At 35.7% G+C, this 21,617-nt stretch overlaps 1 protein-coding gene across 5 annotated transcripts in view; it reads left to right on the forward strand.

Annotated features, from left to right (window-relative positions):
* magi3a (membrane associated guanylate kinase, WW and PDZ domain containing 3a) overlaps positions 1–21,617 on the forward strand; it is a 173,896-nt gene that overhangs the window by 100,796 nt on the left and 51,483 nt on the right. For all 5 annotated transcript variants that reach the window (XM_067446110.1, XM_067446109.1, XM_067446105.1 and 2 more), the window contains 2 exons: positions 6,777–6,896; positions 20,318–20,524. In XM_067446110.1, coding sequence (XP_067302211.1) covers positions 6,777–6,896; positions 20,318–20,524 — 327 coding nt within the window. The remainder of the gene's footprint in view (positions 1–6,776; positions 6,897–20,317; positions 20,525–21,617) is intronic.

The following is a 21,617-nucleotide window of genomic DNA, read 5'->3' on the forward strand; positions in this document are numbered from 1 at the left end:
GGCAGATTACATTTGCTGCCGCTAGGGTGCGTCTAGATTTCTAGGCTAATGTCAAACCTTGAATGTCAAGTGATGTCATACCTATTGACAGCTAATCCGAATCAACCTAAATTTAAAGAGCTTGATTATTTAAGGTGGCAAACTATATAACTGTAGCTTGCACTCATAATAAACAGAAGGTTATTATCCGTTGGTGTGGGCACTAGTTATCTTTATAGTTATCATTCTTGGTGTAAAGGGGTGTTTAATCCTGATTCCTGCCTTGCCTGCTTGCGTTGCCTACTTGGCTGCTATAACAAGCAGATGCTAGAGGCCACTGACACCTGTTTAAAGACAATTCCTTCTCTCCGTCTCCCTATTTCTCTTGTGCCAGTTTTAGTTTCCATACTTCCAATATATGTACCGTTTAAGCTAATGTCACATGATCATGATAAAATAAACCTGTTAGGTAATGCAGAATTACTTGCCAGTATTGGCTCAGTAATTTCTTGGCAACGTTTTTCAGATGCAGACCGTCTGGAACAGAACAATGATTTTTTTTTAAGACATCAATGCCAACAAACAAGTACATAATCATCAAATGTGTTTTGATCTTTTCTTGTACAGAATATGTGGTCTGGCCACAAAACAGGGAATTAGTAAAACATATGCCTTAATTACTCGCACATCTTTAATTAGGGATTTTTTTCCCTCTTCGGCTGTGGTGTAATCTTTTAATTAGTGTGGTTGGTTAAGGCTATCATCACTATTACTTGTTAGATTAAAAAAACACATAAAAAAACACTGAATGTGAAGTATTAAAAGAATAGACCCAAACAGATTAATTTTGTCATCTGTCGTTTAATCACTCTCATGTCATTCCAAACCTGCTTGACTTGTAATATAATAACTTTTACTAAGATATTTATGTGTCTGTTTGTTCTCCATATTTTTTAAAGTCATGGACAAAGGACAAAAACTGTTGATATGGTTTTTCAAAAACAAAGAAAATCGAGAGCCATATGGACTAGAATATCACACACTTGGGATGGGATTTTATGACTTTAGTCTATTGGATAATATCGGATAAACGCTCTTCTTTTTGTAATCCATCTAAATGATCAACATGATCACATTCACAACTTTGCTGAAAATCTTGTACACAATCTACTGATTTATAGTTTGATTCATAGCAAACCCAAAGGCCTTTTAGGAGAACATCCACATTCAGGTCATGCTTCAAGTGTATGCCGTGTCTAACAAGTCTAATGATTTTTAGAAAGCAAAATTAAGAATAACTTTTATATTGTTGCCAATATTTCAAGACAAACATTTACTGGACTGATACCAACTCGGGTTTACTTATCAATTCATCAAAGCAAAAATATGCAATTTGGGTCAGTTGCTGATATTTATATGCGCAAAACGTACATTTAATTCTGATAGCTTGTAATGTAAATCAGTGAGATCTTTATAACAGTATAGCAGACTCCTTACAAAAATGTGTATAAATATAAGCTGTCATTCTATTCTATATGCAACAATATATCTTAAGATGATATTAAAATGCTTAGTTTCATGATCAAAGCTCTGTAGTTTTAATTATGGGGGCAAAACATATCATTACAAAGATGATTGAGCGATGTACAAATAAACATTTCTTAAAGCCTGATGTATCATATTTGATACATTTGAACATTATTTTTCAAACAATTTGTTTGAAAAATAATGTTCAAATGTGAGTATCAAATACTGTTATAAAGATCTCATTGATTTTCATTACAATCTATCAGAATTAAATCTACGTTTTGCTCATAAATATCAGCAACTGACCCAAATTACATATTTTTGCTCAGTTTGGGCGACTGAATGAAATGTGGGTGTTTTCTCTTCCCTGAGTGCGAGCTCCATATTCTTCTCTATCATACAATGAGCCTGATAAATCATAATACTCAACCAAAAAAGCACATGCTAACTTTTTAATGTTTATATTTTAAAGATTTAATAAACTTTTCAATTTAAAAACTCTAGTCAGAGTATTTTCAGTAAATATAAAAAATGAACAACTGTCATTTGGTCTGTTGGTTTAGAAATGTGATGTAGTTCACACTGTTTTATTAAGTGAGTCCTGCCTGCTACCATGTGGCTCTCTGTGATTTGGGATTTTAATGGACACAAGGCCTGAGCAGATGTTTCATTTGCTGTGGCTCAACATTGTGTGAGACACAAGCTCAGTGTGTGGGCCGACCTGGAATCGCTAATGTCATTCTCATCCACTGTCCTTGTTACAGGGTGTTCAGACCTATGACTCAACACGCAGTCCTCCATTCACACTTTTCCATCCAGTATAATCATAAGCATCTGGGCTGAGAGCCATGTGATGGACAGGTCTAATTATATTTAATAGCGCTGGTAGTAGCAGAATTAACAGTCATAGTTCATCTTCCAGGCTTCAGTCAAGTAAAATAATCAAATAATGATTTAATTGTAAGTTATTAATCACACAGTAAAGGTGAAGGACAGCAAGGAGCAGTATTGGCATTTAATTCCAGTCCATGTTTAATAATACGTTGTTAGATTTTTAAAGAGATTTTATTTGAAAATCATTTACTCACTGTGGGCCTCATCTATCAATCTAATGTAGAGAAGAGCGCAGAAATCATCTTACAACAGGGTTCACGTGTGATTCCTGAAATGAATGCGGCCAATCCCATCGTTTTGTACTTCACTCCTGTGTACTTCAATAAAATGCATTTTAGTTTGATTATGAATGGATGAAGCGATCAGTTAATCTGTTAATAATCTGTAATTTAAGTGAAATATGCACTACCAGTCCAAAGTTTGGACACACTTTCACATTCTCTTTGATGGGAAAGTGTGTCCAAACTTTTAGTGCATTTTGTGTAGCCCCTGTAGCTATTTTATTTCTTTTATATACTTAATTTTATTGTTTTTCTCTACTCAAACAAGCGCTACAAGTGTGTAATGTGACGATGTGTGAATCTTCATGTTCTGTAATTTATGCTTCTATTTGCAAATGCAAAATTAAACCTATTGGGGGGGGGGGCATTTGGGGTATTTTAATGGGTCACAGACACCTATCTATTCTAATTAAATGTAATCTGACTTAATATCTAGTCGTTTAATGGTTAATGATCGACTAGTGAGCTTCGGTTTTTCGGTCAGGAAAATAATCCAAATGAGCAAAATAAATTCAAAATTCAAAACTTGCGTACACAAGCTGAGACCTGATTTAAGATTCGTTCGTAAACACCGTTCACGACCATATTGATAAAGTTTTGCATGGAAACGACCGTACGCCCAATTTTCTGTCGTACGTTTGTTTTGTTCCAAACCTGCATGACGTTATTTCTCTGGGAACAAAAGGAGATATTGTGAAAATGACTCAATGGAAGTCAATGGGCTCCAGTGTTGTTTGTTTCCCTTTGTTCTTCAACATATATTATTTTGGGTTCCACAGAAGAAATTAGTCACACAAGTTTGTAACAACATGAGGGTGAGTAAAAGAAGGCAGTATTTTTATTTTGGGGTGAACTATCACTTTACATTACCCATAATTCCTGTGCCTAGCCCTAGACTTTTCTGTTAAAAGATTATTTCACCTAAATATAAAAAATCTGGCATTATTTACTCACCTTTGTGCCATTTCCAACCCCTTGTAACTTTTTTGTATAACAAAAAGGTTATATTTTGAAGTCAGTGAGTGGAAATAGAGAACCGATTTAGTCTGAATAAATAATTCAGTTAGATGTATAAATGGATCCACTGTTTAATTGAAAAGAACCAGTTCAAAAAGAAAGATTTGTTCACTGGTTCGGTTCGACTCAACGACCTGGTCACTTGGTCAATGGAATGGAACTGTTGCGCATGTCTCAATGGACATCGGGACAGAAAAGTCATTAAAGCCATGTCCTTTGAAAAAAAGCGGGAAAGAAGAACGCCTGCATTCCAAATTGCCACATAATCCCTGAAGCCTCCATCTCCCTCCCTCCTCCTGCTGGCATTAATATCCGTTATGGCTCGACGGTAACCCCTCTCTGCATCATCTGCAGATATATATAGGCTATATATATATATGCCTATATATATATATAGCCTATATATATATATAGCCTATATATATATATATATATATATATATATATATATATATATATATATATATATATATATATATATATATATATATATATATATATATATATATATATATATATATATATATATAGCCTATATAAAATGAATGCAGAAATAAAAAAGTGCCCTAGGTGATCAATCTTAAAGGATTGCTTTTTTTTAGGCTTATGCAGATTTAAGACTTTTCCAGAGCTGGTTAAGGGATCTCACAGATGACCATGAGCACGTAATGAGAAGTGAATACAATTCATCCGACTTTTGATCCTGCAAAATAAACACCTTATTCTGTATTGCCAATATTAGTCTTCTGTGTGATTTAAAAGTACTATTGCATTTAGAATTCATTATCTACAATGTGAAAAGTGACACGAAAAATGCTTCAAAGCAGTCTTTGAAGAGCAAGCATTGTTTTAAGAAAGGGCCAGGCGGGTCAGTCTTTTCTTTGTAGGCATTCGTGATGTTTTGAAGTGTGCGGGGTTGTGCGGCAGCGTGCTAGGGTGGATGGTAAGGTGCTTAAGCAGCTGGCGGTGTTTCATGTGGCTTGAGCAAACTGCAGAGATAATTGTTTGTTTATCCTCCCCCACCACAGACACTGGCATCTGGGCTCTCGCCCCACAATAGCAGCTGTGTGACTGTCATGTTTAGTGCAACTTTAGTGATGAAGTAAGCAGAGTGTAAACTATGATCGAAATAAAGACACTACTGCCGAATATCCAAATACAGATTTTCATTGTGTTCTCCACAGAGGCCAACGATAAAGAGTGCGGCCGCGTTTACCTCAGCTCTCATCACGAGAGCTCATTCAGCTCATCACGATGCGTGTAATCGGACTCCTGCTGCGTGTGTGCTGACGCTTCTTCAGCGGCTAAATCACAATATATTGAACAGACACGTTCAGTTTTTAATTGTAGTGTCTGTTCTCTAACTGAACTGATTTCATGAAGATGAACGCGTTGGTGAGAAAAAGTAAAATCGATTCAGTAGTGGTGGCTTTGGGAGTGGCCTTACAGGGCAGCGAAGCATTCTGGGAATTGTCTTTCATCCTATTAAATATATAAAATACATTTTCTGTCTTTTCTCAGTCTAGAAAGCACCAAATTAAAAAATAATTTCGCATTTCTACTGCATTAATGACCCAGTTTAAATACAGATTCATCTTCCCAGCGCTGAAGTACCCCTTTAATGTTCGGTTATGTTGGACATTGAGGAGTTTGTGTAATTTTGTGGTTACCATTATGTAGACGAGTGGTGCCTGCATGTTTTTAGGCTGTGGGCATTGGATGGAATTCCTGCTCTCAATTAAATGTGAGTTTGTACAATGAGTTATTTTTTGCATTTTATTTTTAAAAATCTCCTTGTTGTTATTTAAAAGTTGTAAAGGTAAATTAAATTAAACGTGTTCACCTTACATAATAATCTTTTTTTTAAAATATAACATAACTATTAAGTAAACTGCACAATATACATTTTATGTAACAGTGAAAAATTCAAATAGTTTTTTATTTACTCAAAGAAATGTTGTCAGCTTTATTTGAATTTCTTTTGCTCATATAACTAAATAGTTTTTTTTTTTTTTTTTTTTTTTTAATATCAGTATAGTTGTGTGCAACCACTTGACGCATCTTTTTTAAGTAAATTCAAGTCATTTTTTGAGTGTGGGAATGATTTCACTTCCAAAAGTTTTTGTATTGTGGGGTGAAACTCAGATTACTAGATATTACTAGATATTATTTATTATTTTCTTTATTTTAAATTCTCTAATAATTGTTTTAAGGTTTGGAGTTTTGAAGTGGACAAAGATTGTATTTTGCATCTGCTAAATTTACATAATTTCTTGTAAATTTCTTAATTTAAGAAATTTCTTTACATAATTTCTTATGCAAAAATGTATACATTAAATATTTTAACACATTCTTCATAACATATAATTTCCTGCTTTTCACTCACTTTGTAACAAAGTGCACTAATATTTGGGTCTTAGTTTATATTAGGTGGCCTTAACTATGTACTTGCATACATTTTTTTTTTTTTAAAGTACAATGTATGTGTTCATATTGTACTGCAAAACACCTTTGCTGATTTGGGGGTTAATGATACAGGTAAGGCACAGGTGTGGTGCTGGTGTTATGTAAGTTTAAGTATAGGAATAAGGAAAATGTCAACAGTGTAATTATAAATGTAATTACAGATGTAATTACATGCCGGTATTTTTTTTAATGTAAGTACAATGTAAAAACATGTATTTATACAAAAAGTACATTGTATTAAATAAGTCATTTAAATGTTAGTACGTAGTAGTTAAGGCCACCTAATATTAAGTGTGTCCAATATTTTTTATGAAACTTTATCAGAGGCAAACTACTTAGCTGTGCTAGAAATGACACCAGTCATAATTTGTGTAACATGTTATAGATTTATGTATGTATGTATGTATATCTTTTTTATACTCTTAATATTATTTTAATTAAGATTGCAAGTGTAGGTAGATAGGTAAAACAAAAAATCTATATATTAAAGTTTTTTGAATAACATTTTCCCAAGACATTTTCTGTGGCACCTTCCTACTGAATAACAAAACGTTTTTACGCAAATGGAATGTTCTGTAATTTGTTACTCATCGTTCTGTGTGACTTCGGCAGGTACCACGAGGCAGCCTCGCGAAGGGGAGGTTCCAGGAGTGGACTATAATTTCATCAGCGTGGGGGAGTTCCGTGTGCTGGAGGAGAGCGGGCTGCTACTGGAGAGCGGAACCTATGACGGTACGAAACACTGTGTAGGAGCACTGAGAGTCAAGGGTCAATTCTTGTGGGCATGTTATACAGATACTGGCTGAGAGCACAATCTGAACTAGATTTACATTTATGTATTTGGCAGACGCTTTTATCCAAAGCGACTTACATTGCATTTTTAAGGTGCACGTTTTACATTTTTTGTCAATTCTTGCTTTCCCTGGGAATCGAACCCATGACCTTGGAATTGCTAGTGCCACGCACTACTGGTTGAGCTACAGGAAAGCCTAGATATATGCAGAAAGAACTAGTAGGGTTTGCAAGATGCATGAACCGAGAAAGTGTAATGCTACTAGCAGCATGCATCTTGTTTTCTGTCAGCTGTGCATGAGATAAACACACAACACGAGTGTAATATAAAAGACATATGCCACCAATCACAATTTAGTATGCTTGAGCTGCAAAGCTGAACTTAATGCAAATGAGGGGTGACCTAATGTTGTTTAAATTCAAGCGTTGGATTCAGCAGTCAATTTCAAAAACCCTACTAGCTACCAACAGCTCAGAAACATTCCATAAAGGGATAATTCATTCAAACATGAATATTCAGTAATCATTTACTCACCCTTATGGCGTTCTAAACATGCACGACTATATTCTGAGAAGATATTCTGAAGTAGTCATTATTCTCCATACAATGAAAGTCAATGGGGTCTACTGTTGTTTTCGACCCAAAAAAGAAAGGATCCTCTTTAGTGTTTTACAGAGAAAAGAAAGTCATTCAGGTTTGCCCCATAATAACTACCCCCTTCACGGATAAAAATTATATTTACAAAAAACGTTTGATGGAGTCTGTATATATTTTGAGCTGAATTAATTGCAAATGAAAAAGGAGAAAGTGGAATTTAAATACAAGCTCTGTAACTAGGTCATCTTAGTTGATGTTGAACATTTATTTCCTTCACTCTTGAATTGTTTGCTTTCAAATTCTGTAGATTACCAAAGCAAAAAATGAATGTGGGCTACATTACTGTGTGGTTGAAGCATTGGTTGCTGACTCACCATGTTTTTTTATGTTAATTAAGGGAGACAAGTGTGCTGGATTTTTGTATTTCATATCATATACTAGCATATTTTTTTGTATACCTCCTCTTCTGACTTCTGAAATAGCTCAGAGCAGAGGGTGCTCACCTTGTATGATTCATGCCATATCTGTAACATGCCTAAAGGTTCTCAAGGTCTGAGTTATTAATGTCATAGCCTCAAAGCCATTGAGTTCATCACTGATAAACCCCAAAAATGCTTGGCAGGTCCCTAGTCTTAGTCCAGAGTTAGGTTTGGTTAATGATCCCCCGATGAGTCACTAAGTGCCCTTGTTTAATAGGAAGGTCTTGTAGTTTCCAAGGTTTAGAAGTAAATCTGTCCAATGTGGATGTCACAGTGGGTGACTTTTACTGGGGCTTTTCCATCTACATGAAATATCTTGACTCTTGGGATTTTAGCCTGAAGGATAATTTCACACTCACCAATTCTGGTTAGTGATTTCTTGTCTTCCCATGACATCTGGCAAGAAAGCCGGTACATGCAGCTCTAGGATTTGATTCCTGAAACCAGCATGATTTATTGAGCCTATAAATGTATTTAGAATAGTGGACTTGTTTCGTTTTCTTCAGAATGCCCTATACCCATGTAATCGGGAGCAATTTATTGATTTGTTGAACTTTTATGTATTTGTAAATAATTGAATTGCAGTATATATTTAATTAAATATACACTGCTCTATTAAAGTTTGGGGTATTTAATATTTTCAATGAAATTAAAAATTTCATTGCCGCTTTTGATTAAATTAAAAAGTTCAAAAGTTACAGTAAAAACACTTTAAAAGATATATACCGGTATTTTTAAATCAGCATGTTTCCACAAAAATATTAAGCAGCACGACGGTTTTAAATATATTATATTATATTATATTATATGATATGATATGATATGATATGATATGATATGATATGATATGATATGATATGATATGATATGATATTATATTATATTATATTATATTATATTATATTATATTATATTATTAATTATATTATATTATATTATTAATTATATTATATTATATTATTAATTATATTATATTATATATTATATTATATTATATTATATTATATATTATATTATATTATTTATAATTATTTATAATTATAATTTATTTATTATTATTTATTATTTTATATTATATTGTATTATATTTAATTTATATTATATTTCTCTTTGGGGTCTTAGAAAGAAACACCCCAGACTGAGTAACTTGACTTTGGTTCCCATAAACATGTTTCTTGAACAAATATAATACAATCTTATTTGTGATGATCTAGAGTAAAAAAAAAATTATTGACATTTTTATGGACCCATTCTGTCCTCTGTTATTGTTAACTGTTGGTTTAGATGAGCAGACAAGATTGTGTTCAACTCCATCTCTTTACAAACAGGGAAAGACACTATCCTGCTTACACTGTGTGTGTGAAATGATAAGACAGTGTTCAAGCTTTTTAGATGCCCTTTAGGAATTTTCCAATGCCATTCACAATTCACAAGATTTGTGCACTGGTATAAATTCTGGGCTATGCTCAAGAGCAAACTCTGAACTTGAGATAATGTTGTCTGTATGCAATGGAGAGCGATTTTATGTCTTCTCCAGAGTTGAGTTTTGCTGTTTTCAGGCTAAGGAAATAATTGACCTGTTTTTCAACATGCCCGGGGCATGATGTAATCAATGGTAACTGCTTATGCCCAAATTTTATGGCATAGTGTCCTGTTCAAATGTTACACTGGGTCATGTCTTCTTACAACAGCGATTAAAATAATGAGAACTTGCATTTGAATCACTTCAGGGAAATCTCCTGCAAGTTCCCTTGCTTTTCTTATGTTTGTTTCAATGTCAAATATTGAAGAACGTCCTCAGAGTGACGCAGGTAGCCAGTGTTTATAAACCAGACCACGTCCACCCACAATTCCATGAGAAGTGAGCAATGACAACAGTTTCGGCAATCACACCCTCTCTCCATTTTTCTCTGCCATGTGCCAAGAAGGATCATCTGGATCAGTAATTTTCAACCTTTTTGACTCCAACGCCCCTCATTGTTCACAACAATATAAGGCCTCATGACTTTTCCTGTTTTTGATTTCCAGTCAAACCAAATTTATTCAGACACCTTCCACATTTTCTCACATTATCACAATTTGTTCACTATAGTTTAGAAAATTATGATAAAATATGACAAGAACACAGTTAAACTGTGTCAGAACAAATTAATCTTGATAATGTCAGATAGCTTTGATAGAAAGGTATGCAATCAACCAATCAGCTGTCAGCTGTTAAATTTAAGTACACAATGAGATAATGTCAATTTAGCTCAACCAATGACCAAACAATGCTAGATTTTGTTCAGTCTGTGGTGTAAAATGTTCCATTAGCAATTAAAGAAAAAAAACACTTAAGCAAAACATGGTCAGGTCAAAGTGTCTGAATTTTTGTCCCAAATTATCATTTATCATTTTACTGATGGTCATTGAATGAAGACTTTTTTGGTATATGTCACAGTTTACGCTATTTTGCTATCCTCACTTACATAAATGAACTATAGTGTCCTGCACCCTCTAGTAAAAATGAATATATTGTTTTTGAATAATTTTAGTTTTGACTGTACTTCAAAAAGTTTTTTTTTTAAAAAGATTTTGTTTTTCTCACAATTTGTATTTATTTATTTGAAATTAAAGGCATTTGAAACCCTAGTACTTCAAAGAAAAGGAAAAAGAGACAGTTATTGAAGGGGTCCGTTTTTATTGAAATTCGTTTTTTTACTCAGCAAGGGCACATTAAATTAATCAAAAGTGGGAGCAAAGAGATTTATAATGCTATGAAAGATCTATTCATCCTGGAAAAAAAGTGTATCAACAAGCTTCACCAAAAACATTAAGCCACACTGTTTTCAACACTGATAATAATAAGAGATGTTTCTTGAGCACTAAATCAGCGTATTGGAATGATTTCTGAAGGGTTGTGTGACACTGAAGACTGGAGTAATGATGCTGAATTTAGATCTCTCCTTTAGGATGAGCTTTATCATTGACGGTGTCCATAGAATTGCTTGAGAACCCCTCTCATCTCTGAACGAGTGCAAGAACTCACTTCTGTTTGTGTAGATGCGGAATCAGGAGGACTGAACAACAGTATACTGGCCACAGCAATATCCCCAACATCCCTCAATAGAATCCAAAAGGCTTTGGGCGATAATGTTTTCCATCTGTCTATACATCCGCAGTCCTCTCAGAGTCTTTCTTCAAATGAGACAAACTTTTCCTCTGTCTTATTACATTGTAAAATGGAATGTTGAACGTTTAAGTTGAAGCATCGAGATTTGTGCGATGAATTTGAGGGTCTTTGGCATCAAAAAATCGGGAAAAAACCCTGCCTTAGTGAACACAGTCACGTAGAGCAGTTATAGTCAAAGGAAATATGCTGTTTAGATGCACACATGCACATATGCTCATGTGCAGTATAATTATCTGACTAAACTGCATGTTTTGATTCGTTTTTTAGTGCAATGATGTTTAAATTGCACTGCAACTTGGCCCGAGTGGGGAAAGGTTATAGATGAGTCAACTCACATTTCATTTCGTTTTAAGGGTGTGAGGATCTTATGTGCGTGTGTGGGTGAGTGTGTGTGAGAGAGTAAACATCATTCAGAGAAAATTTCCGTGGCAGGTCTGCATTTGTTGTGCTCGTTGATCGTCACGGGTGAATTGTCGTCCTCCATCAGTTCATCTGGGATGCGGGAGCAAGCATGATGTTATTTATTTGACATAAAACACTCAAATGTTAAATAACTACCTGCTATCAGCATGTCTATCTTTCCTCCTCTGCCATTCACTGCACAGTGGTGAAAGGAAGGCGGTTTCAAATCATCACCATTCCTCTGACAGCGCCCAGCCATCTCCCACAGATTAATGCTAACAAATATCTTCACAGACCCCGGTGGATGACCCTTCCCTCCTCCTTGCTGTGTTTGCCCGTTAATCACGGATGACGCAGTGCGCTGTTTATAAGCGATCCATCATGCGGTGGCCGCTGTTTGACAGGCGACCCTAGAGGCTGTGACATGGCATGATTATGGCCATGATTCGATCACACTTTTCTATTGTGCTGCATACTCTGGTATAATCAAGACATTTTCTGAATAACTCGCCTTACAGTCATGAATTAGGGGTAATCGAAGGGCAGAGGTGTAAAAAGTACCTGAAAACCATACTGGAGTAAAAGTACAGATGCCTCACAGCGAAAAATACTCCTTTACAAGTTATAAGTCGTCAATTCCAATACAACTTGAGTAAAATTTATAACCCAGGTTTCGCAGATGAGTCTTAAGCCTAGACCCAGACTAAAACTCATGCTTGAGCTTTTTTAGTTATTTGCCTTTTTTGTCTCAAGATGCACACCAGTAATGCTTGTTTTTTTCTTTCTAAGGCACATCTACTTAAATGTCGTAACTGACAGGCCTAGTCTTGGCTTAATCTGAGCCCTGTCTGTGAAATCGGGCTTTAGAGTTTCTGATTTTAACAGTACTTAAGTATTTTTACTCATACTAACTGTAGGCTCAAAGATGCTAATCTTACACCTAAGAGACATGCCATTTAAAAAAATGAAACGTTTTTTTTTTAGGAGAACAATCACATGTTTTTTTTTTTTATAATCAAAATGAATAACTGAACATCTCCATTGCAAAGGTCAAGGTCAACGTCTAAAAACACTCAAGTCTCAGTTAAGCTCAATTGCTCAAAAAGGGAATAATATTCAATATAACTGATAAATGTAATAGTATTAAGTAAAATTAAACATTCAAAGCCTACATGCACTTGACATGCTGGTTTTGGCTGCAGTCATGTCCTCATCTCATATACGCCATATTGCCAAAAGTTTTGGCGACACCTGACTTTACATGCACTTGAACTTTAATGACCTCCCATTATTTGTAGGGTTTAATATGGAGTTGTTATACAGGTATAACAGCTTCAATTCTTCTGTGAATGCTTTCCACAAGGTTTAGAAGTGTGTTTATGGGATTTTTTTACCATTTTATTTTGTACAAGATGTTGCACTGATGTTGGACGAGAAGGCCTGGCATGCAGTCTCCGCTCTAATTCGTCCCAAAGGTGCTCTATCAGGTTGAGTTGAGGACTCTTTAGGCCATTTAAGTTCCTCAAACCAAACTTGCTCATCCATGTCTTTATGGACCTTGCTTTGTGCATTGGTGCGCATGCTGAAACACGAAGGGGTCATCCCCAAACTGTTCAAAGCTGGGAGCATGAAATTGTCCAAAGTTTCTTGGTATGCTGAAGCATTAAGAGTTCCTTTCAATGGAACTAAAAAGGGGCCTAGAAAAACACATACACACCATAATCACCCCCCCCCCCCCCCCACACCACCACCAAACTTTACACTTGGCACAATGCAGTCAGGCAAGTACTGTTCGTCACTCCAGAGAACATGTTTCCACTGCTCTAGAGTCCAGTGGTGACATGCTTTACACCACTGCATCTGACTCTTTGCATTGCTCTTGGTGATGTGAGACTTGGATGCCGCTGCTTGGCCATGGAAACTTCATACCCATGAAGCTCTCTACGCAATGTTCTTGAGCTAGTCTGAAGGCCACACAAAGTTTGGAGGTCTGTACCTATTGACTGCAGAAAGTTGGCGACTTCTGCACACTGTGCGACTCAGCATGCGCTGTGATTTTACATGGCCTACCAATTCATGGCTGAGTTTCTGGTGTTCCAAATTACTTCCACTTTGTTGTAATACCACTAACAGTTGACTGTTAGATTTTTAGTAGTGAGGAAATTTCACAAATTGACTTATTGCAGAGTTGGCAACCTATCATGGTACCATGCTTTGATTCACTAGCTCCTGAGAGCGACCCATTCTGTCACAAATATTTGTAGAAGCAGTCTGCATGCCTAGTTGCTTAATTTTATACACCTGTGGCCATGGAAGTTATTGGGACACCTGAATTCAATTTTTGGAGGGGTGTCCTAATACTTTGGGCAATATAGTGCATAAAACATTTGCGATTCAGCAACTACTTGCTAATGCACTCGCATTCACGGTAAAAATAAAAAAAATAAAAAATCAGTCTCCAATTGAAAATTTTCAATCAACTGATCACATCAAAAATTTTCAGCTGGCCGAATTGAATTTCTGTGAAATAAATTGCATCAATTCAAAGAATTTCAATTCGGCCAACTGAAAAATTTAGATGTGATCAGTCACTAGAACATTTTCAATTGGAGCCATTCTTTTTCTTTTTCTTTTTGCAGTGTTTGTGTAAAGTAGCCTTGTTGAAATGTGTGGATGAGTAAGGGCAAAATCCACTTTAAATTCCCTGTAAATGGCAATATCACTTCTTTTGTAGCAGAAATAAACTACTGCAGAAAAAGTTAGGTGCCATGCAAAATGTACAAAGTAATTGCATTACTTATCACAAATGTGTTGGTGTAAAGAGTATATATACCGTACATACCCAAAATATTTTGAGTCTAGTAGAGAGTAAAAAAAAGCTAATATCTTTTAAAATCAGTAAAACTACAAAGTGGAAAAAAAGATATTCAATTATAGTAACTAATTAAATTTACTTACATTGTAATTAAATGTAATTGCAATTGTACTATTATATTTAGCAATACAGCATAACAACTTGACACAACTTGTTTTTTGCATTATGATGAATTGTATTTGATGTTATTTACTTCAAAAGCATCAGTTATATCAGCCAGAGAGCAACTTGCGACAACACACAAAAATGATAAAACTGCAGTGGGAGTCTCTGCCTACAGTACTGACTGTGTAACTTGATACTCATCCCATGGAGGATGGGTATCATTATAGAGGGTGTCTGCAGTTCATGATATGTTGGATAATTATTCCTTTTATTTCTACTTACCTCTACATAGCTGTGTTATTTAAAGCCCTTACATTGAACTTTGCCATTTGGATTCTTCAGTTATTCCAGTCATGCAGGCTTCTATGCATTTATCAAATCTGGAGAGGACACTCAGCAGAACTGTTTTGAGTAAGCAGGTTTATTTCATGCATGGCCTACCACCTGTTGATGGAGATGATAACGGCTGTTGACCGTGCACACTTCTGTTAAAGCACTGTCCATCTGCTGTGCAGCCACGTGAAGTACACGCCAAGTACAGATCGGAGGAAAATTATGTGGCAGTGATAACATATTTCCCTTAGATACAGTGGGCCCCAGAATCTGAGCCTATATTGAAGAACTTGGATTTGAAAACTGAAAACATATAGGAAGCTTTATTTTTTTTTAATATATGCAGGGTGCGAACTACGGGGGAGCTAGGGGGAGCTCGGCTCCCCTAAATAAGACATGGGCTCCCCTGAAAACGTGATTTGTGAAATTTTGGGGGGTCTCAAAAATATTGACACTGTGTTATTTTGAGGTGCAATTTCATTTTTATGTAATCTAATCATATGAATATAATTAATTCATGCATGACGGTGATTTAAATCTAATTCACTTCAATAAAGATAACTATACATGCTGTTCTTGTCATGACCATCAAGGTGTGGTGGCACTGCGGTGCAAATTCCACTCATGTTTAGTACATGTCAACGCAAAGATTCGCAGAAAAAACAATAACGAATATCCACTTCTTGATCTTGGATTTCTGGAAGAACAGAAAAAGAGGCTGACCTCAAGCCTCTGTGGTCGCTTCTGTGTTAAGGCATGTTATTCCCAATTATGTGTTGTGCAGGGCCGTGCACAGGGGGGTGGCCCGGTGGCTAGAGCCACTGCCCCTTTGCCCTCATCGGCTAAGGTGCCCCTCTTGCCCCCTTCCCTCCCTCACCCTCAGAGGACTCCCATAAAAGCGTAATAAAAGCGTTCTGTTCCGCTAAAAATCCACTAATTCCGCTAATCCGTTCCGTGTTTTCCCGCTCCCTCCGCAGCATCGCTCACAGTCCGCTCTCTGTGGAGACGACAGTTCCAGAATGTCGTCCCATTAACGGGTAAATCACAAACTACAGTCTACATTACAGACAGTGGTTAATCCGCAGAATTATTAGTTTGTTTCTTTCAACAGTTCAAACATAGATTAAAAGCTCCAGCATGCCAGCGGGTAATCGTCATATACTGTATACTGAATAGCTGACAGTTTGTCACTAGGCTATTTAACTCCTGTATAATAGATATCCGATTATAATACATTTTTGTGAGTTAACACTTGTATCTATAACATGTCATATTTATGATATTTTATTTAGACCATATTAATTGTATACACAATAATTTAAAAAAAGGTAGGCTAATAAAGGCTATTATAGATATGAGTTGTATCAGGGCAGCCTACAATAGGGCTAAAGCACACCCTAAGAAAAATGTGGTAATTTTTCAAAAAAGTTCATACTTGTGCAAAAAATATCTAGCAACGTTTGCATTATTTTCTGTTTATTTTGATGAATAAAATAACATTCTGTTATTAAAAAACTGTTGGGTATGATTTACATAAATCATAAACAAGACCTTTGTCTCAAAATATATTCAATAAATGATTCTTATTTGCTACTTAAATCTCCAATAAAAAATAAAAATAGAAAAGAGATCAAATTAGCCCAGAATCAACTTTTTGGAAGAATAATTAGAACAACATAAATGTGATTAGTACTAAAGCCTAACAATTGTATTCATTCTCTATATTAAGATGATACTCAACCCCCTTGCCCCTCAAAATGTCTGTGCACGGCCCTGGCTTTGTTTATAGATTTGTGGACTTTTTGACCTATCAATTCTTGTTTTTTTCTTCCTTCATTAAAATCAAAGATGTTCTTCAATGATTGTAAATTGTATATTAAGAGTCTCCGCAATGCATTAAGCAATAGATTGACGCGTTCGTCTGTGTGTGAAGGAATATACACGTCCTCTTTTGTGTATAGAGATGCACGCCCCCCCCCCCCCACCCCGAAAAGTGGGCTCCCCCAAAGGCCACAGTATAGTTCGAACACTGAATATATGTATAAACCATGTGCCATGATTGCCATGTGCGACAAACTAAGTACCCCCTCACTACTTCCATTAGAAATTAAGTAGTAAGTAGCAGTCAGGTGCTGCTATTCAAATGCCTTTGATTTAATTGATCTTCAACTTTATAAAAAGCGGAAGTTCTGGCAGTTTGCTGGTTTGGAGCATTCAGGTGTGTGTTAACACAATGCCAAGGAGGAAAGACATCACCGATGATCTTAGAGAAGGAATGTTTGCTGCCCATCCATCTAGAAAGCGTCACAAAGCCATTTCAAAACAATTTGTCCCATCATTCTACATCGAGAAAGATTATTCACAAGTGGAAAACCTTCAAGACAGTTGCCAATCTTCCAAGGAGTGGACGTCCCTGCAAATTCACCCCAAGATCTGACTGTGCACTCTTCAGAGAAACTGCAAAATACGCAAAGGCTATTCAGACTCCAAAGGCCTCAGTTAACATGTTAAATGTTAAAGTTCATGACAGTACAATTAGAAAAAGACTGAACAAGTATGGCATGTTTGGGAGGGTTGCCAGGAGAAAGCTTTTCCTCTCAAAAAAACAAAAAACAAAGACATCATGGCAGCACGGCTTAGGTTTGCAAAGTTGCATCTGAACAAACCACAAGCCTTTGAGGGGAGACCAAAGGGGAGATGTTTGGCCTAAAGCACAGCACCACGTTTGGTGAAAGCCAAACACAGCATATCAACTCAAACAACCCATACCAACAGTGAAGCACAGTGGTGGCGATATTTTGGGCTAGTTTTGCAGCCACAGGACCTGGACACCTTGCGCTCTTTGAGTCGACCATTAACTCGCAATCACACCAGCAAATCTACAACAGAATGGCTTAAAAAGATGGCTCAGTCCAGACCTCAACCTGATTGAAATGCTGTGGCAGGACCTTTAGAGAGCTGTGTAAAATCAGATGCCAACAAACCTCAATGAACTGAAGTACCATTGTAGAGAATAGTGGGCCAAAATTATTTTAAAGCAATGTGAAAAAATAGAAAAAAGTCATATAGAAAATGATTATTTTAAGTCATTGCTGCTAAAGGTTGTTCTAGCAATTGAATTATAAGGTGTAGGTGTAGTTACACTGTAAAAAAAAAAGTTGGCCAAATTGAATTTCTGTGAGTTAAATTACATCAATTCACTGTGGCCAAATGATTCACTAGCTAACTGTATCAGTCACAAGAACATTTTCAATTGGGGCAGATTTTTTTTTTTTTTAAATAGTGTGTATAGTGTCACACATTCTTGATTTTGGCTTTGTTTTTGTTAAAAAAAAAAACAAAAACAAAAACAATGACACTAGACAATATTTTGTGTTGTTGTTATGAGGTTGTGTTTACCGTTTTAGACCTGCTAACGACCAGATGAATTTTTATGCCCCAATACATAAAACCATAGAATTCAAAAGTGTGTACTTTCTTTTTCACTTAACTGTATATTATTTATGTTTTGTATTTTAATATTTTTTTAAATGTGATTTGGGAATCTTTCATTAATAGAAAGTTACACAATACAACAGCATGTGAACTGGGAATCTTTTGTAACATTACTTTTGTCACTTTTGATCAATTTAATATGTTCTTAGCTGAATACATTGATTTCTTTTAAAACAACACAATCTTTTGGTGCGTGTGTATATACATCATTAATATTATTTTTTTTTTTTAATTAATCAAAGGATGCTTCGTTTAAAATAAAAGCATCTTTATTTTTGGACCCTGCTATTCTTCAAATGCGTCATTTAATGTGAAGTCTCTCGTTCCCTTATCATCACTTTAAAAGTTATTAAAGACTGTTATTAATAGGTCTGCATAGACAAATCTGCTGTTGGGCGTTCTATATAACACCAACAAACACAGCTGCAAGTAAATTATTAGCACGATGATGTAATAAATTCAAATGAACACAAATCTCTGTGTGGTGATATTTTTAAACCCCTATTTATTTTCTCCACATCAAGTGAAGACTAATGATGCAACCTGTCAAATGATAGTGTAAATAAAGCGTAATGAGGTCTTTAGTGTGCTGCGCTCAAGGTTTATGAAGGGTTCTCATTTTATTATTTTAAAGGAAAAAGCCCCTGTCACGGTTCTCATTGGCGATCTTTCAAGCAATAAAAAGGATCTGTACTAGGTTTAATGTAATAACTCTCCTCTTCAATTCATTGTCCTTAATGTCTATAATATGTACAGCACTTGGACTATTTTTTGATGGATTTTTTTATCGTCTGGTCCTCCCTTCTTGTTTTGTCAAGTATGACGCTTTTGTGAATACGGTAGTCGAGAAAGTAGGTCAGCATAAAGTGCTTCATAGTTTCCCATACGTTGTACTGATACCAGGACGTTTATCCAGATGACACAGGACAGTAAAGCTTACAAGATAGACCTCCTGCCTCTCTGGGAAGTGGAAGAAGCCACACAGTCTTAATCTCTAGTGGAGGACTGTTGCCAATAAATAACAACAAAGTGCCAGAGTGCTGCGTCGTGGTCCAGAGGAGCGCTGCAGGGAGCCGAACAAACAAGACTTACAGCTTTACTGAAGAGCATCAGGCTGCAGGATATATATAGTGGGTTCAACATTGTTGGAGTTCAGAGACCAGCCATGCCTTGAAGACGTGACGCTTAAGAAGCACCCTTCAGTCCGAATGGGGGTTTGATCAGCTTGGTTTTTACTTCTACACATGAAATATGTTTGGGGAAATGATGGCAGAACTAAATCAAGCCATAGCCAAGCACACAAGTTCTCAAACTGGGAGCTAGAGCCCACTAGAGGGCCTCAGCAAACTTCCCAATGACTTAAAATTACTTGCATTTAGTTATATTAGCATAATCTTAATTAAAATGCCAAACCCCACTAAAAATAAATATGTACAAAATTGAACCGACATAATATAGGCCTATTAGAGTTTATTTGTTTTATTACAACAGAGATACCAGGGGTAACTATAAGCTTAGCTGTCAGTTATCAGCTGAGGGTCTTCAAATGTTGTCTCAGAAAAGAACGGCTTTGAGTCAAAAAGGTTAAAAACCGCTGCTGGTAGTGCTCATGCTCTGACAGGTTGAGGCGTGGTGGGCGATGTGAGTTTGAATCTGTCATAGGTTATGTACACATTTTGTTTTCTTTCCACAATTATGTCATCTCTCATTCATTATTATCAAGTAACTACAAATCTAAATTGTTAAAATACATTCAAATGTAATATGCAGTGTAATATTTAATAATAATAATAATTTTAAAAAACGGCAGCTCTATTTACTGTGCAGTAGTTGCAAAATCAGTGATCAGAATCAGCATGTGAAAAAAAATTATCTTTATCTTTTATCTTTGTTCCTTTACAGGTAATTACTATGGCACCCCAAAACCACCTGCAGAGCCCAGCCCAGTGCAGCCTGACCTGGTAGACCAGGTTCTGTTTGATGAGGAGTTTGACGCGGAGGTTCAGCGCAAACGCACCACGTCTGTCAGCAAAATGGATAGGAAGGACAGCGCAGCTCCTGAGGAAGAGGAGGAGGATGAGAGGCCACCCATTGTCAATGGGCTCACAGGTGAGACTGGGAATATGTGCATTTAACAAGATCGAGTTAATAGGTTCTAAAAATGTATGGAGGTGCAGAATTGTAATGTACTGCATATTTGGCCTAGTATACATTATATGGAAGAGAATAAAAAATCAATACTGTTCAAATGGGTACAAATGCAACTCAGCAGAGTTCAAATATTGGAGATAAATTTGCAAAGACACTGTCGGTAAGTGATTTTATCACACCATGTATAGTGTTGAGGAGTATCTTAATAATAAAATAAAATAATAATAATAATAAGTTGCGCTACTAAATGCTACATTTGTTCAATTGTGTGATACTACCTAGCTCAACAACTTAGCATTTCCATTACCAAGCTAATATTTCCAATGGTTAGCAGTATAGCACAACAAAACAGTGCTTAAACGTTTCTGTTCTGTATTGCTCTGCTTAATTTTTTTAGCTTTATTTTTAATTTACAGACAAATTGCTCTGACGCAATTATACTTCTGAACTGTTTTCTTTTTTAAATTAAGAAATGATTCGCTGTAGAGAATTCTCTCATTTGGAAAGTTCAAAAATGATTAACAGATTCAAGAGCATGCACTGAAAAATATTTAGTTAAATGTCGTTTCTATTACTATAGATGTGTACATTACTGAGTATTCTGTATGTGTTGTCTAATTAATTAATTTAACATTATTTAATTAAATTATTAAAGTTTATTTTTTTTAAGTTTAAAAAAATAAGTAAAATGTGTATATAGCCTATATCCTTTATTTATATTTATATATTCACCGTATATAATACGATTTTCTATAATTTTATAAGTGTAGTGTGATGGAAAATTTGCAATCACTGATAAAGAATATTGATTATTTAGAGATTATTTTGTGTTTATATTCATACAGGAGCTAATATGTGTCTGCCATGCAGGACACTTCTGTGCTGTGTTTGACACTCTTGCCATGTGTGGAAAACTACTGAGAGGGATTGTTTTGACAATGGGGTATAAGAGATTGTGACTTCTGTTATGTCTTCAGTTCACACTCGATGCAGACACTGATGACTGTGTTGACTGTGGCTCTTTCTTGCAAGAAATAAACCTTTATAAAGG

Source organism: Pseudorasbora parva, chromosome 6 (assembly GCF_024679245.1).
Source record: "Pseudorasbora parva isolate DD20220531a chromosome 6, ASM2467924v1, whole genome shotgun sequence".
Classification (NCBI taxonomy): Eukaryota; Metazoa; Chordata; class Actinopteri; order Cypriniformes; family Gobionidae; genus Pseudorasbora; species Pseudorasbora parva.